The sequence below is a fragment of the Phoxinus phoxinus genome (genome assembly GCF_949152265.1).
Source record: "Phoxinus phoxinus genome assembly, chromosome: 11".
NCBI lineage: Eukaryota > Metazoa > Chordata > Actinopteri > Cypriniformes > Leuciscidae > Phoxinus > Phoxinus phoxinus.
In genome coordinates this window covers 32,468,110-32,490,892 of record NC_136886.1, presented here as the reverse complement: position 1 = coordinate 32,490,892, position 22,783 = coordinate 32,468,110, and the positions used below count along the sequence as shown (strand labels likewise).

General features: G+C 36.5%; 2 protein-coding genes across 3 annotated transcripts in view; both read left to right on the top strand.

Annotated features, from left to right (window-relative positions):
* The window catches only part of gad1b (glutamate decarboxylase 1b), a 27,683-nt gene extending 12,489 nt beyond the window's left edge, over positions 1–15,194 (top strand). For both annotated transcript variants that reach the window (XM_079628584.1, XM_079628583.1), the window contains 11 exons: positions 5,022–5,134; positions 5,356–5,471; positions 5,616–5,695; positions 6,397–6,451; positions 6,689–6,805; positions 6,917–6,981; positions 7,094–7,172; positions 11,031–11,180; positions 12,373–12,480; positions 12,577–12,666; positions 12,741–15,194. In XM_079628584.1, coding sequence (XP_079484710.1) covers positions 5,022–5,134; positions 5,356–5,471; positions 5,616–5,695; positions 6,397–6,451; positions 6,689–6,805; positions 6,917–6,981; positions 7,094–7,172; positions 11,031–11,180; positions 12,373–12,480; positions 12,577–12,666; positions 12,741–12,914 — 1,147 coding nt within the window. In that variant the 3' untranslated portion in view covers positions 12,915–15,194. The remainder of the gene's footprint in view (positions 1–5,021; positions 5,135–5,355; positions 5,472–5,615; positions 5,696–6,396; positions 6,452–6,688; positions 6,806–6,916; positions 6,982–7,093; positions 7,173–11,030; positions 11,181–12,372; positions 12,481–12,576; positions 12,667–12,740) is intronic.
* A 3,846-nt stretch (positions 15,195–19,040) lies between these two features.
* LOC307007010 (uncharacterized protein) lies at positions 19,041–22,659 on the top strand. Its single transcript, XM_079628582.1, has 3 exons — positions 19,041–19,977; positions 20,592–20,733; positions 21,650–22,659. Exons 1-3 carry the CDS (start codon positions 19,355–19,357, stop codon positions 22,100–22,102), a joined length of 1,218 nt encoding a protein of 405 aa, XP_079484708.1. The 5' UTR covers positions 19,041–19,354; the 3' UTR covers positions 22,103–22,659.
* Positions 22,660–22,783: the final 124 nt, after the last annotated feature.

Genomic DNA, 22,783 nt, shown 5'->3' with positions numbered 1-22,783 from the left:
CCAACAGCTCTTTCAGCACTTATTTAAAAGCATTTTCCCTGAAAGTTTGAGTTCGAATAGTTTGCAAGCGCATGATTATAAATACAAGGCTGTGAAAGCGACTAGAGAGAAGATGAGATTACCTGTTCGGCTGATGATGATTCATGTCCCCGACAACCTCTATAGTCCCATTGAGACACTTCACAGCAACCACCTTTTTCAAGACAAGTAAAACTTTAACAAATCCCAAGTGGAGTATTACTGATGTATTATTACTATGTCGGAGAATAAAACGTGAAGACATCTTGAGACCATATTTCAGACATTTAACAAAAATCCCATTGACATTGGGACGATGGAAGCAGAAGTGCACACCCAAATTATCACCACTGATAAAAAAAACAAGGATTTGTGCAACTAGCCTTTATGAACACTTCATCAGGTGAAAATGAGCCCTTTATCCCATTTATAAAGCTGAAGCTGATGGGGTTTTCATGAAGCTTATGACTGAGCCAGTGCAGCACTGAAGAGTCTTACAACACTAAAGCACAGAATGGACTTGTACCAAATCTATTTAACAGCCCATTGATTGTGTGTGACTGTGGGCTGGTAGGAAGTGTGTGCCAGCTGGGACCAGCCGTGTGTGTGTGTGTCCCTGCGGGCTGAACAGTCTGGCCATCGCGTTTCGCTCCCAGAGGCCATTTTGATCTCCGAGGACCGAGCACTTCATTACAGCTGTCTTTCTTAATATAAACAGAGAGCTTCTTATAATAGAAGTCACTTACGAGGAGAAAGGCCTTGTTAAATAGCCATAACTATGAACAATGGGTTTTTGCAATAGGGAATTACTTTGATTAATATCCTCTTAAGCTAATTCATGCCACATACGAAGAGGAAGAGAGGAAAAAGAGAGAAAAGAGCAGAGCTGAAAACATTAAAGAATTTATAGGGTCTGTTTCAATAAAGTGAGCTGCTATATGCAGTGTTTTAGGGCATCATAGATGCTTTTCTGGCATGAAATCTGTTTATTTTGCCCATATCCCATCTTGTAAATAAAGCAGCAGAACATGTAATGCTGACCTCAGAGTCGCAAACATATAATGGAAGAGCCTAAACAAAAGAGAATAACTTTACTGCGAACAATAAACCCAAATAACTATCTGAATTCAAAATGCTGAAAATTAGTTATATCTATACACTTATTTCACAACTAAATGTTTTTACATTAAGCAAACTGATTAATTTTACATAATTTTTTAACGGAAGAGCGGATTTGCCCATTTGTAACTTAAATGTGCGATTCACATAAGACAACATCAATAGAACATTAGAACACAATAGAACATTAACATTTTCTCATCTTACTAAAAATGCATAAAATAACACTTTATTTTTCCATATTAGTTTTCCATATTTGATCGAGCTATTGTTCTTTCAATATTAAAATAGTTTAACATGATGCCACCGTGTTTGAATGAGAAACCTGATAGAATAGTGTTAGATCAAAATTAATTATTTAAATAAAGTGAACGGCATCAATAAATCATTATTTGAGTGTATTTTATCTGACCAAGTCCTATGATATTGCAAACTTGTATTTGCTATATCATATTATTTTAATGTATTATCATAATCATAAACACTGCTTTGTAGTGAAAATAGTTTTACTGTTAACTGCACTTTGTAATTCTCATAGTTATTTACAGCGGCTCGTGAATCGTATGTATGAATAAGGTGCCAAATATAGACTTGCTTCTCATTTATTATCTATATTATAGATCAGTGTTGCCGCCATGTTTCAGTTTGACATGCCTCTTATGACATCACAACTGGTAGAATTCCGAGTATCCCACTTGTAAATTTGACATTGCTCAGTCATTAATCTGCTTAGAACTCGGAATTCCAATATTTCCAACTTCACGGGCACATATAAAAAGGCATTCCCAGAGAGATAAGCTCAGTGAACAAAACATTTAATATATCTGCAAAGCAACAGGATATACTTTACCCAATTTACCCAATAAGTGTGTTTATAATTAAGCTTTTTTTCATGCTTTTCATGAATGACACTATTTGTTTGATTAATATGAACACAATCCTAATATGAACACTATCTGAACTCCTTGTTCACATTGTTTTCTCACCAAGGCAGCGCACTGTCTAGTGTTTTCTTTGTGACATTTGCTTTATGCTATTTTTAACAGTATAAATAAAAACATTCACAAGCGCTGCTGACATTTGAGAAGTCAAGAGGTGATCGATGGTGTTGGGCGGTTACCTTGCATTTTGCCCTTTCTTCATATCTCATTCCTGTAAAGCACGGATATGATGTTAAAAAGCACTATATGTATTCAATGGCAGACGGAGTCATGACAGTGCTTTTGCATGAAGTACTAATGGCAGAGGTGTGTTCGTTCACTGGATGAGAGTGTGGGAGTCTCTCTGTCGATTAGTTCTTCACTCTTACGCTGAAGCTTTTTCAGACGCTCAAAATCTCGGGAAAAACATTTCTCCTTCTCTCCCACATTGTCGCTCGAGGGATAAAGCGGTTGTGCGCGCCTCCCACTGCTCTCTGCCCCATTTTGAAGGATTTCACCTGCAATGTTTTAGAATGTTTCATTTCTGCACTGCTGAGATTGTCGCTTCAGCTGCTGCCACACACACACACACACACACACACACACACACACACACACACACACACACACACACACACACACGCACACACACACACACACACACACACACACACACACACACACACGCACACGCACGCACACACACACGCATACACACACACACACACACACACACACATGTCTGGATTAATATTTTTGTGAGGACTCACAATTTTTTTTACATTTTCAAAACATATATATTCTGTATGATTTATAAGCATGTGTATACCCATGGGGACCACTGTGACACCAGTCCCCATGAGTTTGTGTGCATTCAGGTTTAAGTCCCCACCGGGATAGAAAAACAGGTACACACACACACACACACATGCACACACACACACACACACACACACACACACACACACACACATACACACATACACACACAGACACACACACACAGTCAGACACACACATACGCACACACACACACACGCACACACACACGCACACACATGCGCGCACACACACACACACACACACACACACACACACACACACACACACACACACACACACACACACACAAAGGGCTTTGTGAGGAGAGAGTGGGGAGTGTCCTATTCTGTGAATGGACAGGCTGCAAATGCTGCTTATTCTGTCATTATTCACCGTGACTAATTTAGACCCATTATTTCTCATCAGCGGTGACACACACTGACCGGCAGCTAATGGACTGACACACACACACACACACACGCACACACACAAAGAATTATCCATACACCCTCAAAATAGCTTCACATAAAAGACAAAAAAAAGAGGTTTTTACATTAATTTGAGTGGTGTTTTGGCTGGTTTCTGGGATTTCAAAGAGCTTGTGTGGTTTTTAGGGTGTTGCTAAAAGCCCCTTTGTCTCTATGATACACGGTTTTCAGTGGTTAATGCCAATATTGATATCTGGACCAATATATAGGAAAAAATCATGCTGATATATTCAGTGCATAATACAGCAAATAAGATGCTGAATTAAGAATTAAATCACTTTACATTTGACCTCAAAAAACACTTTCAATTAAATGTATTGTCCATTAATAAGACAATCACTGTCACAACAAAAAAAATATGGATAATCTCTTGTTCACTTGATCAGCATATTGTGTTTATAGCGAGCATTTAATTATGATTTTATGTTATGCAAATGTATATGACACAATTTCATAATAAAGTGCATTGGTAAAAGGTCCCAATATATTGTAGACTACATTGTGCCACCACAATATTCAGACAGGTATTAAATTTCCGGTTGGTTTCTCCTCCTTTGTACATGAAAATGCAATTTGTCAAATCCAACACGTGTAAGATCTGCGGGAAAATACATTGTTCTATTTATATGACATTATGACAGCCGGAATCATGTTTTAGCTGCATGTTATTGATGATTCTCGGTTATTTTTACTGTCTTAAATCTTTGTTCCTTTTGTGACGGAGCTGAACAATGAGTCTGCCCGGGGCTGTTCCCTGTCCTACTTGTGTTCATCACACACTTTCGTCCCTCTCTCCTCTCTGAATGAGATGGATGTGTGCGCGAGTGTGTTCTTATCAGGCGCGCGCAGCCGTCCGCTCATTTGTGCGCTGTCTGTCCCCCGTCAGACTGAAGTTACTCGTGCATTTAGACGGACAGATAGCCATCAGAATACTGTCTCCCTTCATTAAAACACCCTGAAATGAGCCCTTATCTAGTCTATCACAGCCGTCTTTTAATTAGCGATATTCAAAGCAGCCGAGAGGGACAGAATGTTCCTCTGTTGGAACAGTGTGTGTAATGTCTGCAGGGACTGTGAATCTCTGAAGCTGTTGCCTGATTTTGACGATTTGGAGAAGCAGAACATAAGTAGATAGCTATGAATGTCATAAATATAAATCTCAAACGAACTTCATAACCAAGTCACATTTCAACAAAAATATTAACACGACACATGTAAGCTTGTTTCAGTAAAAACTCGCAATTTTGACTTTATAAATCGCAATTTTTACTTTATAAATCGCAATTGTGAGTCAAATCATGCAATTATGTTGAAGAAAAGTCAGAATTGTGGGATAAAAATCGGTAAAAATTACCTTTTAAAATGTATTTTATTCTGTAGCGGAGCGCCATCTCAATCAGCATCAACATTCTTGGAAAGCCAATCAGAATCGAGTTCAAAAACGAACTCACCAATCAAAAACCACTAATTAAAATAATGTGAATGTGATTTTTTTTATTATTATTTTTTTATTGTAATTTGGTTTATTTTTGATAATTTCTTTACACTGTGATTTGGTTGTTATTGACTAAATATACTAAATATGAATCTCATAAATGTGAATTTTAAACGAAGCTCATATTGACCATATTTGATTTGCTGTTTGTGTGTTCAGGTTCACCTATGAGATCGCGCCAGTGTTTGTTCTGATGGAGCAGCTGACCCTAAAGAAGATGAGAGAGATGATTGGCTGGCCGAACGGGGATGGCGATGGACTCTTCTCACCAGGTAAATAATCAATCGAAATAATCCATAACAAACAAAATTATTTAATATTACAATTTCAAACGTACGATGTTCACCCAAAAACATATAATAAAACAATGACCAACCATAGATTATGCATAAAAATAGGTATGATGAAATTATTTGCATGCTTAATTTGACACATTTAATTGAACACAGCTGTGAGTGGTGCTGAAATACACTGAATGCTCATCTGTTCACAGGTGGTGCCATATCAAACATGTACAGTGTGATGGTTGCACGGTATAAGTATTACCCAGAAGTCAAAACCAAAGGCATGTCAGTAGCACCACGACTCGTGCTCTTCACATCTGAACATGTAAGTGCACACAGCAGTTAAACAGAGGAGTTGTCTCCCTCTGGGGGTCATATGTATGGTGTAAGTGAATGATTACATTAATTGTATTCTATAGTATTTTGGCCATTTTGACTGACTGGCAACACTTGCTTATTTTTTTGGCAGAGTCATTACTCAATCAAAAAGGCTGGAGCTGTTCTGGGATTTGGCAAAGAAAACGTCATTCTCCTGAAGACAGATGAGAGGTATCATGACATTACAATTCAGTGTCAGTTATATACGAATAAAAAGCTAAAAACTATGCTTTATGTAGCCTATATATATATATATATATACAGGTGAAACTCCGAAAATGAGAATATCGTGCAAAAGTTAATTTATTTCAGTAATTCAATTTAAAAGGTGAAACTAATATATTACAGACTCATTACATGCAAAGTGAGATATTTCAAGCCTTTATTTGTTATACTTGTGATGATTATGGCTTACAGCTTATGAAAACACAAAATTCAAAATTAGAATATTGTGAAAAAGTTTTCATAAGCTGCAAGCCATAATAATCAAAATAATAACAAATTGAAATATCTCACTTTGCATGTAACGAGTCTATATAATATATTAGTTTCACCTTTTAAGTGCACTCTAAAAAATGCTGGGTTGTTTCAACCCAATTTTGGGTAAAATATGGACAAACCCAGCCGTTGGGTTACATTTTTACATTACATTTTTAATCCAACATTTGGGTATGTCCATATTTTACCCAAAATTGGGTTGAAACAACCCAGCATTTTTTAGAGTGTGCTTTTGCACTATAGTAACATTTTTCCAGTTTCACTTGTACATATAGCTATATATATAAAAGCACTTGGTTACTTTCTTTCAAAGCTCATGTTTTATTTGCTTTTATAGTCCCTCCCACTTATTCCTAATTGGCTGTCTTGTTTAGGGGGCGTGTCATACCTGCTGACTTAGAGGCCAAGATCATTGATGCTAAACAGAAGGTGTGTAAATGCACAGACTACTCTGCTCTGTTCTGTGCTCTTGAGACAAGTGAGTGAGAGTATTTAACCTCGGTGCCTGAAGAGTTAGTGGATCGATACCGGGGCAGGTATCCTCAAGCTGATGGATGATTTGACCTTTATGTGCTTCTGTTAATGAATTGGCACTCTGCTGTTAGGGCATTATCTTTAGGCCATGACACTATCAACAGTGAATGTGATTTTAAATGTGTATTTTAGGGATACGTGCCACTGTTTGTGAATGCGACGGGTGGCACCACAGTATATGGAGCGTTCGATCCCATCAATGACATTGCCGACATCTGCGAGAAGTACGACCTGTGGTTGCACGTGGATGTAAGTTTGACTCAAATGCATGCGTTTTCAATCAGTGCTTTCAGGATGAGCTGAAATGGTAACTAAATACATGAATATAGTGTATGTATCACTGAATGAATGAATCTCCAGGGCGCATGGGGCGGAGGACTGTTGATGTCCAGGAAACACCGTCACAAGCTAAGCGGCATTGAGAGGTATGTAAAAACCACAGGCGATGAGGTGCTAAAATGACTGTATATCACGTGTGAGCTGAAAACACACTCGCTTGTTTGTTTGTTTGTTTGTTTGTTTGTTTGTTTGTTTCAGGGCAAACTCTGTCACATGGAACCCTCATAAGATGATGGGTGTACCGTTGCAATGTTCAGCCATCCTGGTTAGAGACAAGGTGAGACTTGGACATGAACAGACTTATGCACTATTGTTCAAAAGTTTTTTTTTCCCCCGAATGAAATTGTTTATTTATTAAAGGATAGCCTCTTGAGATTCAACATCTAATTTTCAAGAGGGTCCTATAAACACAAATACAGAATACAAAAGACAAATCATAAACAAAAATAATAATTAACAACATTACAGATACACCTAATTCATTCATACACAACTCATTCATACACCAACTCACACCGACCCATCAACTAACACAAAGTTTACTCAAAGTTAAATAAATAAATGAGAAACTATGACATTTTAACAGATAAACAAAGAATTGAAATTAACTTAAAAGCATAAACAAGTTGTTTTAAGATATAGAGATAGGGATGATCTGAAAAAGCGAAAAGAAGTTATAGATCTCAATGAAGAGGAAGATTATTCCAGTCCCATGGTGCTTTATATTGAAACGTTCTACGTCCAACTTCTTTATAAATTTTGGGTACAAAGAAAAAAGGATATTGCATATATCTGAGTGGATATAAAGATCTGCATGGAATTAGAAACTGCTTTAAATAGAAGGGACAATTGAAATAAACACATCTAAAGATAAACTGAACCCAGTGGAATTGCCTTCTTGATTTAAGTTGCAACCAGTTACGTGATTTATACATGAAACAGTGATGAGTCCTATAAGGACACCTCAAAACAATTTAATTAAGGGCTAAATATATTTATTGATCTTATTGATTGTTCTTTTTAACTTTCTTTTCATCCAAAAAATCCTGAAAAAAAATGTATATGAAGCTGCACAGCTGTTTTCAAAATTGATAATAATCAGAAATGTTTTATGAGCAGTTGAGATGTATCATCATATTATACTGATTTCTGAAGGATCATGTGACACTGAAGACTGGAGTAATGATGCTGAAAATTCAGCTTTGATCACAGGAATAAATTGAATATATTCACATAGAAAGCTGTTATTTTAAATTGTATAAAAAAAAAAAATTGTTTACTGTTTTTATAGTGTTTTTGATCAAATAAGCGGAAGACACTTCATTCAAAAGCATTAAACAATATTACCAACTCCCAACCTCTGAACAGTAGTGAACATGTACAAGCAGGGCCTAAAATTCACTTTTTCCTGCACCTGATAATGGACGGTGACTTAAGAAAATGTACCGGCCATAAATATTTTTCACCGGCCATGAAACTATTTTTGCAAAAACAAGCAGTTATGTCAGCAAAACTTTAACAAGTGAAAATTCACAATTCTCTATTGCAATTTCAATACCACAGCTACTAGCTTAACTAATATAAAGTGAAAACATTATTAAAGACAAGTAAACAGTCAGTAAAAAAATACAATATAACAAAGATACAAATTTAATAAACAGAGCTTTTCAGGTCTGACAGTAGTTGTCAGGTACAGAAATGTACTAAAAGTATGGAAATGTAAAACAACATTGCATAGTCTTCACTGTATAAATTAAACATCCGTATTAATTAATCCTCATTAAAGTTACAAACGCTATTTAGTCAAGAGCAGTGAGTGATTTTTTTTTTGTTCTTTGTTGTTTGACTAACATTAAAAACACAGACAGCTGCAGGAATATTAGGCTGCTGTCACTTTAAAGGGCACCTATTATGACATTTAAAATGTTCCTAATGTTGTTTAGGGAGTCCCCAACAACAGTTTTACATGCATGCAATGACAAAAAACACTTTTGTTGTCGTATAATATGCATTTATTTTTACCTGATTTGCTCACCGACTCCCAAATGATTCGTTCAACGACTCATTTCTCCAAACCCCTCCTTTGCGCGACGCTAATCTGCGATTGATTGGTCAGATGACCCAGCAGTGTTTATAGAGATAATACTTATTGTTTAACACGGAGTACAATGATGCTTTTATCAATTAAATTGTGTTATAATAATGATTATAGTCCACTGCTCTGTAGTTTGTAGTAAAAAACTAAAAATAAGATAAAGAATTTAATGTTATGTTAGCGAGCATAGCCCAGAGTTCATATTGTAAAAGCACAATCAGTCTTTGTTTGCGTTAGCCCGATGCATAAACATAACGTTTTTACAAAAAAAAGACAAGTTTAAGACAACTCCGAAACCAACGACAAACACTTCACATATCTCAATACAATTGTCATTGAAGACCTAGAAGCTAAACGGTGCTTACACAACAAACAAAATAATTATTAAGCATGCTACATAAAACATAAATGCAACAATTATGAATAACACTTACAGGTTGTGATACGGAGGAGGAAGCTGATGCAAATACACTTGGAACTGAACCTTCCTTCAATATCAGCCGGCTCGCGAATCCAAGTTTGAGTGCATTTAAGTTGGTAAAGCAATCGTCTTCAAAATGGCGCGAGCAAAGCACAAGGCTCGGACTATACTTCTGTGGTATAGTGAATTGTAGCCACTTTGTCTTCAAATGCTCCTCCTTGGGCAGATTTAAAAAGTTGTCTTTTGAGTCGCACTTCAGAACACAGCGTCTCGTCGCCATGATATTTTCCCTGCTGGCCTTGGAGCGCAATAAGTGGGCGTATCGTATTCAAATAACTTGACAAGTTGACGTCATCTAGTCAGAGAAAAAGCTTCGGTCTTCTAACGATTCATAAAAATGACTCTAGAGTCGACTCTTACTTTTGAAAGACAATAACTTTATATACGGTGCACTTTCATATTTCAAACTTTGCAGAATGTTTTTGTTCACTTAGATCTATGTTACACACTACATGAAAGGTAAATTTCAAAATTCCATAATAGGTGCCCTTTAAGAGTGAATGCACGGATCTAATATACTGATACTAAAACACATGCGTTTACTTTCTCAACCGTTTACATTCACTCAAGACATAACAGACTGTGTTTACTAGGAAACATGCTATATTTTTTTACATAATTTTGTGTGAATTTTGAATTTTGCGTAGCAGGCGGGAGCACTAACTAAGTGCCACAAGGTGGTGTGTTTTGACTCAGAATGCAGAGACAGAGACAATAACTCAGTTTCAAGGGCTTTACTTGAAAAGCGGGGCAAAAGTATCCAGCAAGGAACAGGCAAAAACAAAAGTAACAATCCAGGCAAAGGTCAAAGTCCACAATATCAGTCAGAAGCAGTGAATAATCCAGAAGCAGGAGGCCAACTCGTAATCCAAGAAACAGGGAGGTAAAGGTCGATCAATAACAGGAAAAAATACTCTGAGAATAACTCACGGACAGATTTAGGACTGCACCAATGTCATCTCAAGACTGAGCAAAGAGCTCAAGACGACAGGGGTATTAAATAGGCACCTTAACAAGGTTCAGGTGAAACTAACAAATCAATAATGAGAACATGTGACAGGCGTGAAACCAAAAAAAGGAACAAAAGTCACATAACTTATGACACCAGTGCAAGAAGACATGAAAGATAGCTTAGTTTAGTGTTTGTGCGCCGGCTTTCTGCGAGTAACGAAATGTTTCCCTTTTGCATCTTCATGCGCTTGAATATTTATATTGTCGCTTAAACATTCGTGACAATGCAGCGCTGGCCCATCAACTGTCCCGAGCGTCGTTCAAGTTTGTTGAAGTTCATGCATGGTTAGGAATCATAAAAATGTTACCGGCCAACTGGCGAGTGACACCGTTTCATATACTCGTCGTCAACGCTGATTTTTACTTGCATGGCGGCTGGCGAGTGTTCATTTTAGGCCCTGTGTACAAGTCTAAACAAAAATCTTGGCAATGCAGTAACACCCTCAACTCATGTGGATATATTCATCTGCTAAATGAATGCATGTAGATCAAGTTGAGTTAATACTGATCACATTTGAGAGGGATTGAATACTGTGCTTCTGTTTCAGGGCATTCTGCAGGGCTGCAACTCCATGTGTGCTGGATACCTCTTCCAACCAGACAAACAGTACGACGTGAACTACGACACCGGAGACAAGGCCATCCAGTGTGGCAGACATGTAGACATCTTCAAATTCTGGCTCATGTGGAAGGCCAAGGTGGGTCACGGCAGACGCTATTATGTCAGTCAAATTTATTTGTATAGCGATTTTCACAATATACATAGTTTTGAACCACCTTTAAAAAAAATCTTGAAAATCATGTTTTATAATATCTTCATGTCTTGGTCACATTCAGCAGATTAGAGCTGAGTATAGATTACATTTCTCCACGATACAAACAATCAAGCAGTTGAGATTTGCTATATAGTATATCAGCGCATGCGGATAAAGTTGGACCAATATATTATATAAAGTTATATATCCAACTTTATATAGAGAGCTGGGCAATGGTATAGTTGCATTTTGTGACTAAATAAAAAATCAGGCAGTTTATATTCGCTCTATTTTTAGTTGCTTTACATGAGTGTATGTATGCGAATAAAGTTATATATCTTTGAAATATATATCTTTGTATATAGAGCTATGCGATTCAGGTACATTTTATGATTGTGTATACATATTATACATAAATGCATATTATACTATATAGTACCGGCATGTATTGCTGTACTGTATGTGAAAAAAGTTGGATATAATATATATCTCACTTTATATATAGAGAGGTACATTTTTTCGACAAAAAACACTGAGATTTGCAATATAGTATATTTTGCTTTACATGAGAATTAATTAACCATAGTTATTACAATAGTGTTACGGTTAGGGTTTGGTTTAGGGTTAGTTGTAATTAGTAATTAGTTGTAGTAACATGTTACATAACCTTAAAATAAAGTGTTGCCTCAACTTTTAATATAAAAAAATAGGGCTGTCAAAAGATTAATCGTGATTAATTGCATCCAAAATAAAAGTTTGTGTTTACATAATATATGTGTGTGTACCGTGTATAATTATTTATATATATAAAAACACACACAATCATGTATATATTTAAGAAAATGTGGTTATATTTATATATAAAATTAATATATAAATGTATATACAGTATATAAATGCAAATATTTCTTAAATATATACATGAATGTGTGTGTATTTATACATAATTATACATAATAATTAATTATACACAGTACACACACATATATTATGTAAACACAAACTTTTATTTTGGATGTGATTAATCACGATTAATCTTTTGACAGCCCTAATAAAAAACAATTATGTTGCTATAGCATTAATCATTTTGTTGAGAAAAACTTTTTTATTGTGCTGGTGAATTTGATCCATGCAGGGCACGATTGGGTTTGAGCAGCACATTGACAGATGCCTGGACCTTTCTGAATATCTCTACAATAAAATCAAGAACCGTGAGGGATATGAAATGGTCTTTGAGGGCCAGGTTTGTATCTTGAACACACACATTTATAGATTGAAAGATCTGCTTACCTAACACTAAATGTAATGGCTTTTGTTATTGCTTTTATTTCGCTCTCAGCCCCAGCACACAAACGTTTGCTTCTGGTATATTCCACCAAGCTTGCGTGGCATGCCACAAGGAGACGAACGGAGGGAGAAGCTACACAGGGTACTTCATCACCTCATATAACTACCAAATCAAGAGTAACAACTGGTGTCATAACTACTCTGTTTTCCCCTCAGGTGGCGCCGAAGATCAAGGCACTGATGATGGAGTGCGGGACAACCATGGTAGGATACCAGCCACAGGGAGACAAAGTCAACTTCTTCCGAATGGTGGTCTCCAATCATGCCGTCACGATGTCAGACATCGATTTCCTGATCGACGAGATCGAGAGGCTGGGTCATGACCTGTGAGAGCAGAGAGCTCTGTGTCTAAAGCCTCTCCTTCATCCACTCCACGGGACAGTCGTGAGGTCTACGCATTTAATGGCTATGTTTCGACGTCGTGTTGTGATCCAATATGTTCTGTCCTTCTTCTCAATGTCTGTAGATCTTTCACTCACAGATTACATAGCCTGGATAGTATGGAGGCTTGTTTCCGCCTTGGAATAAAAATACGGTAACATTTTTATCTCACAATTCGGACTTTTGAGAGTTATTTAATTTTTTTTGAATTGTGAGAAATAAAGTTGGAAATGTGAGATATAAACTTGCAATTGCGAGAAAAACATCATAATTGAAAGAAAATAAGTGTTTATCTCACAATTGTGACTTTATTTCTTGCAATTTTCGTGTTTATAACATGCAATTCTGATTTTTTTTCGCAGAATTTTGAGATATAAACTCCCAATTACAAATAAAACTCGCAATTGCGAGCAAAAAGTCTTTGTAAGAATTGTAAGATGTAGCCTAAACTTGCAATTACGAGAAAAAAAGTCAGAATTGCAAGAAAAAAGTTGCAATTAAGTTTATATCTCACAATTCTGACCCTTTTTTTTTGCAGTTGCTAGTTTATATTTCAGAATCCGGATTCATAACTCACAAAAATTATATTCTGAGAAAGAAATGTCCGAATTTAGTTATTTTAAAAATTTGGAATTGTGAGAAATAAAGTTGGAATTGTATGATATAAACTTGCAATTGTGAGAAAAAACATTATAATTGTAAGAAAAAAAGTGTTTATATCACAATTCTGAATTTATTTCTCTTAATTTTCTTGTTTATAACATGCAATTCTGACTTTTTTTCACAGAATTTTGAGATATAAACTCGAAATTACAAATAAAACTTGCAATTACGAGAAAAAAAGTCAGAATTGCGAGAAAAAGTTGCAATTCAGTTTATATCACACACTTTGAGGGAAAAAACCCTCAGGATTGAGAGAAATAAAAATGTGGAATCGCAAAAAAGAAATTCCGAATTGTGAGATATAATTTCGCAATTACAAATAAAATTACCTGGGAGAAAAAAAATCTGAATTGTAAGATAGACTCACAATACTTTTTTCTTCTTTTTCTTTAGCAATTACCTTTATTGTTTTATACCATGGCGGAAGCAAGCTTTTCCCTATAGTATAACTACACGGTCACCTTACAGCACAGTTTAAGTCCACTGGGATCATGTGTTTGTAAATACAAGATAAAGACGAGCAAAGGCGCAGCACCCTTTTAATGAAGCTCGAAGCCCTTTCTGTGTAGTCGTGGGGTCTGTGTGTGTGAACCAGTGGTTAATCTGTAGTTCAGTGTTGTGTTTCTAGAACTTCCCTTGTTAGTAGGTCATGTAAAGTGGTTAATAAACACCTTTGTGAGGTGAAGCATACTGTAGGTATGCAAGAATTTTCCGTTTGAAATGATATAAAAATAGATAAACAAAGACCTTTATTTATATTGTGAGCCGAGCAGTGTTTAAAGGTTCAGTATTTCTCCCATTTGTAACGGTTCTTCATTTGTACTTTAAGACAAGATATATATATATATATAATCAATTAAGTTTAGGCTTATGTTTAATAGTCCTGTAGTGTACTTGTGAGCCAAAGACAGAACTAGTGCCATACATTTTACAATATACTCGATATTCTTTGAAATAAGCAAGCATATAAATTATAGTATGAATCTATAGACCTTTATATACAGTAAATATGAATATATTGTATATGTTTATTGTTGTTCAGGCCCTTAACTCTGTGCAATCAGTGTGTTAGTGTTATAATGTTATTGTGTGTATCTTTGACTGAATGTTACAAGCAATCCTATCAATTTATCTGAAGGTTAATAACCAGATGTTTAATGCTGATTATTGATATTCAACTCAGGCGATTATAGCATCATATAAATATATATATATATAAAGAGAAGAAACCACAAAAGAAAACAATAAAGCAAAAAGCACAAACTTAGAGGGAAGGATGGAAATGATGTCCTCAGGATGCTGGAAGATTGTGTTAATAATATAAATATTTATTAAAGGTTTATTAAGATTCAGCTGTTGTCTTTGGAACATGTGAGAGATGACTTTATTTAATGTTCAATGTTTTTGACAAATGCACAATAATCTTTTTCCTCTATTGCAGTAAATTGTTGACTGTAAATGTTGAATGTGAGGAGGGCGATCTGGTCTCCTCGGTAAGGCTGGCACTTTAAAATGCAATCACTATATGTAAACTGTTATTAGCACAATAAAAGCTATTAAACTATAAGAATGTTCTGTTAGTCGTCTTTTTGGAAATGTAAAATCGGACTCTTTTATTTTAAAAGCTTATACACTTCACACTTGAGACTGTTTGTGTTTCCTTTTATTTAATTCTTATTTTAACCAGCTGCTCACAGGCACTATGTTATAAATAATCTTTCAACAATAGACACTTTATAATAACTCAAAAGTAATCAAAACGTAGTCTGATTATATCACCTTAAACATGTAATGTAATGGATTACTTTACTAACTACAATTTAGAAATGTAGAATCAGTAACCGATTATAATTTGTAAGTAATTAGCCAGCACTGCTGAAATATTACCATATTCATATGCCGAGTTACATATAGCAATGAATAATCAGACTATATCAGATCAGAGAGCCGAGAAGCCAAATATAACTGATGCAAAGATTAGAGAGAAGTTCAGTTGTAAAACATTTGCAAAAGCATGACTCTATAAAAGATCACTTATCATGTTTTCAATTTACTGGCCTATGTTCTTCTACTATAATGTATTAGCCACAGGGAGGCAGTGTCACAAATAATTTAAGTACCGTAATTGAAAATATGTTGCACACATTTGACTTCCTCCAGAGGGCGCTGAACCCCACATTCACATTAAAGAGATACTCAATTTAAACTGTATATAAAATAATTAAAAACTCTGAAAGGTCCTAAAGCACACAAAAAAATATGAAACCCTCAAACACTTCCCAACTGAGGTAAATAGCTGAACAAAGACTGAATTATCCCCTTATTTTATAATTTCTTACCATTTATCTATCTGAATTTGTTTATTTGAATATTTTTTTTGCTTTATAAATTATGCTTATTTGTGTTACTACTAGCCTACATAGGCCTATATCTTGCCTGTTTGTATTAAGAGCTGCTCCCTCTGGCTATATTTTCTCTGTATCCTATTCTGAAGAAACGGATTTTATGCAGCCATGCATGTTTGTCTGTAAATCTTGATTTTTCAATAAAAATACAATTAAAATGAAATTTAAAATAAATAATTCACTCAAAAATCACAATTCTGTCATCATTTACTAACCCTCAAGTTGTTCCAGACCAAACCTATATGAATTTCTTTCTTCTGCTGAACACAAAAAAGTCGGTAACCAAAGTTAATGGGATCCATTAACGTCCATAGTATTTTTTCTTCATACAATGGAAGTCGATGGTGCCCATCAACTGTTTGATTACCAATATTCTTCAAAATATCTTCTTCAGGTTTGGAACAACTTGATGGTGAGTAAATGATAACAATATTGTAATTTTTGGGTGAACTATCCCTTGATTTTGTCTTCTTGAACTATGTTAAAATGTGAGAACGTTGTCTGTTCTACTTGACAATCATTGACTCATGAATAATGATACTAACAACTTTATTATACAGGTAGGCCTATTTAATTTAATGTAAGAGATAAGTTACAAAAAGCATTATTATTTAGTACGCACATTGGTAAGGCCTATTTATAATAATTATTTTCTAGTGTTGGGTCCGAGTCCACCTTTGTCGAGTCCGAGTCGAGTCCAAGTCCTTAACAACCCAGTACAAGTCCAAGTCCGAGTCCAAAGAGGGTCGAGTTGGACTTGAGTCCGAGTCCTTAACATCCGAGTCCGAGTCGAGTCCGGCCGAGTCCACAAAGATTTAAATGATTTGAAATTGACCTTTCACAAAGACCCGCCCCTCTTGGTTACTGTTGCTACGTCCGACAAGCCATTCCTCTCTCACTCCACATGTTCTCGGTCGGAGCAAAGAGGACACTAACAATGTGACAAGAGACAAGACAGAGCAGGGTACTGTTGGTTTGAAATAAAGTCTCAGCTTTCAATTTTTTAAATTTTTATGAAATTCAAACGATAAATACTGTTTTGTGGTGCTTTAATGTGTAGGCCTCAGTTCAAGCAGCACGTGAACTGATAATCTCTTCTAGTTATAGCACAAATTTCTAAAAAAGAAATCAATACACACAAGTCCACTGCCTTTAATCTACTAACTGATTTGGTTTGTTTGTCGAACAAAAATGGCGTGTATCTGCATTATAATTGGTCAGATCACCTGTCAATCAAATCCCAGCGAAAGGTCTCAACACTGAGCTCTTAAATTAATATTTTAAACCTTACAAAATGATTGCAATGTATAGTTACAGTCATACGTTTACCTATTGTACATCTTTTAGAATCTGCAAGGCAATGCTTAATAATGCAACACGATGCATTAAGAGCCAGGGGTAAACTTTTGAGCAAGATGATGATGTTTACATTTTTCTTATTGTGTTGTACATGCTAATATCTTATTTAGCCTCTGAAGGGTTGGACTAAATTAATGAATGCATTTTTAAACAAATAAGACCAATTTACACCAATGATCCAGTTCAAAAGTTTACACCTCTTGGCTCTTAACGGATGCTTCCTTCTTGTGCATCACTAAATGTTTGCAGGGTTTGTAAAAGTTGTGTATGAGTCCCTCAGTTGTCACCAGTGTGAAAGTATGGATCTTACAATCATACTCACTGCTAGTAAGGAGTCAAATATGCAGAAGATGCTGGAAAAGCAAAGAATGTGCAGGAGCTGGATGATTTTTCCTCAACCATTAAAAAAAAAAAAAGTTGTTGATCATTCAGGTAATGACACAATATTAAAATCGAGCCTATGTAATTTGTCTTTATTTTGTGTTTGGATTTTATTTAGGCTATTAAACATATGTTATGTGAAAAAGCTTTTTCAGGGCAGTACTAAATAGAAACAATGTGTATGATCCGTCTTATTAAAAAACATATAAAAATAACATTTTGGAGATTCTGCAAGGAGTATGTAAACTTATGACTAAAGTATAAATGCAACAAAAATGATAACATTATCAGACGCCAAAATGTTGCTATGGTTAACACGTTCTTATGTTGATATGTGTCAAATCATCGCAATTTCATGACTCAAAGGACAAAAATTAAGTGGATTCAATCACACATTTAAATGCAGTTATCACTCTTTATAATTTACAGTGTGAACGTAACCACTGGTCCTCTAGAAGTATGAAAAACAAAACTATTTAGATTGTCAACAGCGCTCCCTTTGAGCCATCACTTACCACGTTCGGCACTCTCCCTAAAACTCTCGTCATAAACACTGACTGAAGTTGTCCGCACTGCACAGTGAATATCTTATTTATATTGCGTCTAGAGAGACTTTGTTGTTTATGAGGGGATTTGCGAAAGGATAAAGCTCGTGCTGATTCTAAACATACATTTTGAGCGAATTATTCGCATGCGGACTCTAAAACGCCTCTGATTTGCCACTGTGTTTATGCACTTAACTGTGATTGGCTACAATGCTCAACGCTGAAACAACGTTGTTTCGTTTCGTTTTTGAATAAAAAAAATTCACAAAATTTCGTTTTGTGTCATCCAGTACCCGGACTCGACTGGACTCGGACATTTTTCCGAGTCTAAAATGTCCCGAGTCCGTGTCAAGTCCGAGTACAAATTCATTCGAGTGCGTGACAAGTCCGAGTCCATTCAAAATTGGACTCGAGACCGGACTCGAGTCCGAGTCCGAGTTCGAGTACCCCAACTCTATTATTTTCTATTAAGAAAATCTCTATTTGACGACACTCAGAATAAAATGGTATAACGGCTTATGCCTATTTACTTGTAGCGTATTTATTCCTTAATGTAGCCTACTACATATCGAAGAATGTCACGTGACAATTTCGGAAACCTGCTATTTTTTATTAAACACAGCAACAGAAGGAAAAAACAATACAAGTGTACAGTACACACAGAAACAAATATGTAGCCAGGGTAAAACATAAATAAAATAAAAAGCGGACATCTGCTCTCAACACATCCGGTCGGCGGATAAAGTCAACTGACCCCGATATCTTTGGACTTTATGTAGGCCTACTAATCATATAACCTAGCAAGTTATTTTTATTGTTGTCATTTTATTCGATTTTAATGTTCGAATGTTTGTAAGAAGAATAACTGGGTTAAAACTATGAATCTGCACCCGTGGACATCATCTTTACTCGCTCCTTTGAAGGCATCTTGAGAAAAACGGCTCACCTGAACCGGAAGCGATGCGACATGTTTTACAGAATACGGAAGTTTGTTGCGCATTACCATGAACTTCTGCTAACCTAGCTAGTTTATTTTATGTTTAAACTAATTTTTTTTAAATATCTGCATGTTATTGAGAGGAAAATGTCTTCGTCGAAACCATCAAAGTACCAGAAGCGGGATAATCCTAACAGCAGTTTCTGCTGTGTGCCTAAATGCGCGGTGTCAGGGAAGTTCAACTCCACCGTTAGTTTCCACCACATCCCAAAGGACGAAACCTTAAGGAAAATATGGATGCGTAATGTGAGACGTGAGAATTTGGTAGTTAAGAGGACCACGACAGTCTGTAGTAGACATTTCGTTTCCACTGATGTTATTCAGGGTGGGCGACGACGCCTGAGAGAGGGGGCTGTGCCAGTGTTGTTCGCCTGGAACGATTACTCTTTACCGGCAGCCAGTGTCTGGGAGAGGAGAAGACCACGACTGGAGGAGGATGAAGGAACTGAAAAGGAAAACATGGATGTTGAATTGTTGCTTCAGTGCCACGATTACGATGCAAAACCAGAGGCATCAGCGTTGGATATAGCGTATGAGAAAATAGAGGCCCAGCAGCTGCTGATAGAAGAGCTGCAACAGAGGCTGGAAGAAGTGACACTGAAGCAGTCGTTTGGCTTGGAGAGGTTTTCAGCATCGGACGATGACATTATATTCTATACCAGGTACGTATTTGTGCCATATGGTAGTTATCTTGCATACCCCTGTGGTTATGATGACTTTGTTGCTGACCTAGATTGTGTTCACTCATTCAATCGATAACCATACTGTGTGTGACCAATGAGACCAACTCTGTTATGAGGGCACCCACCCTGGCTATGAACACGGGAGCATATTAAAGGGATAGTTCACACAAAAATGAATTACTCAACCACATGTTGTTGCAAACCTGTAAGACTTTCATTTTTCGGAACACAAATTAATATCTCTTAGAGGTTTCTGTCCCTCCATTGACAGCTACACAACTACCACTTTGACGCTTCAAAGAGTTCATAGAGATATTGCAAAACTAATCCATATGAATTGAGCGGTTTAAGCACAAATTTTCTGAAGTGACTCCCTCACTTTATATGATGAACAAATTTAATTTAGGGTCCCAAAATGAATAAAAGCAATATGAGATTTACATGACCACAGGATACATACAAGATATAACATATCAATGCAGCCATAAAAAAAAAAAATATTCTAACAAACAAGCCCTTAGATCTACCAGGGCTTACTTCAATAATAAGTAATATTTGGATTTAAAGGAAATCATTTTGTTTCACTCAATTAGATTTGCCAGCTACCGACATCTACAGGCATTTTGGAGGCAGATTGAACCTGCAACCAGCAAAATTGTGCGTGTTGGTACACACCCATCCACTTCCAGCACAACAGAAGCTGCTGTCAAGGCAGCTGATCCATCTCGACAAACGGTAAACATCATTTATACCAGTGTTTCTCAACTCCAGAATGGTTTAGGTGTCTCCCTATATAATATTCACACCACAATCGATTAAAATGAACCCTGGTGTGATTGCTCTGTTAGTGCGGTTCATTTTAATAAGAGTAAATGCTGCCATCCGAATCCTGGTGCGCCAAACAAGAGGACTGAGACTGATGAAAAGATGAGTTTCAGAACGCAACACGGATCAAAGACATGTAAACGCACCAAAAACAGGACATATCACAAGATGTGACCCTAAAAAGGACAGAATGCTCAAGCACACTTGTTTTTACTCGTCATAGCCTCGATGTTGCTCATCACTGTTCAGTACAGGTTCTGATAACCGCGTCTCCTCGCTGCAGATCTTGGTTTGTGTGACGGAGGGATTCCTGATGCTGTTTTGACTCCTTTACACATTTTATAAGCTCTTCTCTAGTTCTCAGCTGGTCAAAACACCATTATATGTAGGCTACGCACACACAACAGAATTGTTTTGGATGTTCGATAAGTTCCGACGCAAAATATACGTAATCAAACCCGAGGATTGTGAACATCCCTATGCCTTTATGTTCGGTGTTAAAATGCCAATGTGAATGCTTAGTGGACCAGGACTACTTTTTTTTTTTTTTTTTACTGTAATTATTTTACACAGTGTGAACAAATCCTAAGAAACTGATGAGTTGAATCAGATGTTTTAATTTGAGAGACATTCTGGTCTGGACTGGAGTTGAGAAACACTGGTTTATACTACAACATTTTGTTTTTTAAAAGCAGCTTGCTGATAAATCAGCAGCCGAAAGAACTCAGATATCTAAGTCGATCTAATTTAAAATGCGTAGATGCATTTATGATGACCAGGCAATGATGATTATCTTCATTAACACTTAAGACTTCCCTCCCACCAGAGCCGATGTCTTCCACTGATCGATGAACTGTTCCTGTTCTTGGTGTACCTGTCGCTGGGTCTGAAGGAGAAAGATCTGGGCGATCGCTTTAACGTTCATCAGACTGCCGTCAGCCGGATAATCAAAAGTTGGGTCCGTTTTTTGTACACCTTATTGGGCGCTGTCAGAATATGGACGTCTCCTGAGGACATCAGAGCCACGATGCCGAGTGTGTTCAGCAAGTACTCTGACACCCAAGTCATTATTGACCATACAGAGCTGAGATGTCAGAGCGAGACGTTTTCTCAGTGTAAATCCCACACTACCATGAAAGGAACGATCGGTGTGTCACCACATGGTGCTGTTACTTTTATCTCCTCACTGTATCCTGGATCTGTCAGTGACAAAGAATTGTTCAGGCAATCTGGAATCATCCCTCTTTTGGATAAAGACATGGCTGTAATGGTGGACTAGGGTTTCAGAATCGATGACCTAGTGCCCTGCAAAGTTCACAGACTGCTTTGTGACAAATCCCATCCGTCTCATGATGAAGTGCTGGTCACTCAGGACATTACACGGTTGAGGATACATGTGGAGAAGATAATTGAGCGCATAAAAGGAATCAAACTGTTTGACACTATTATCCCTATGAGCATTTCTGGCAGTATCAACCAGCTTTTTGCAGTAGCCTGCCTCCTAACAAACTATCAAAACAAGGCTTGGGCCAAAGAACTGACTGTGTGTGAACCTCACTGAGAAACTGGGTGCTTGTGTCTGGGTGCTTGTGCTCAGTTCTGGTTCTTAACACTACACAACGATTACAAAAAGAACTGGTGTTGCAGATGTGATGCATATTTATGTAGTAATACAAATGTTTTGACTTCAAGCTGTTTGTCAAAGTTTTCATTAAGTTTTATATCTAGTAAAATGTATAAAACCAGAAAACATCTTCTATACAGTCACAATGTGATAGTTATTTGAAATGTTAAAATTATTTTTGTCATTGACAAATAAATCTGTCTAGAGATTCTAAAAAAAAAAAATTATCTTTGTTTATCGTCCTTCTGCCGTTCATCATGTTTACAATTGTGACAATGAATGCTTATCAGGATCAACAAAATGCTGGATTTCCAGAAGTATGTTATAGACTCTTTA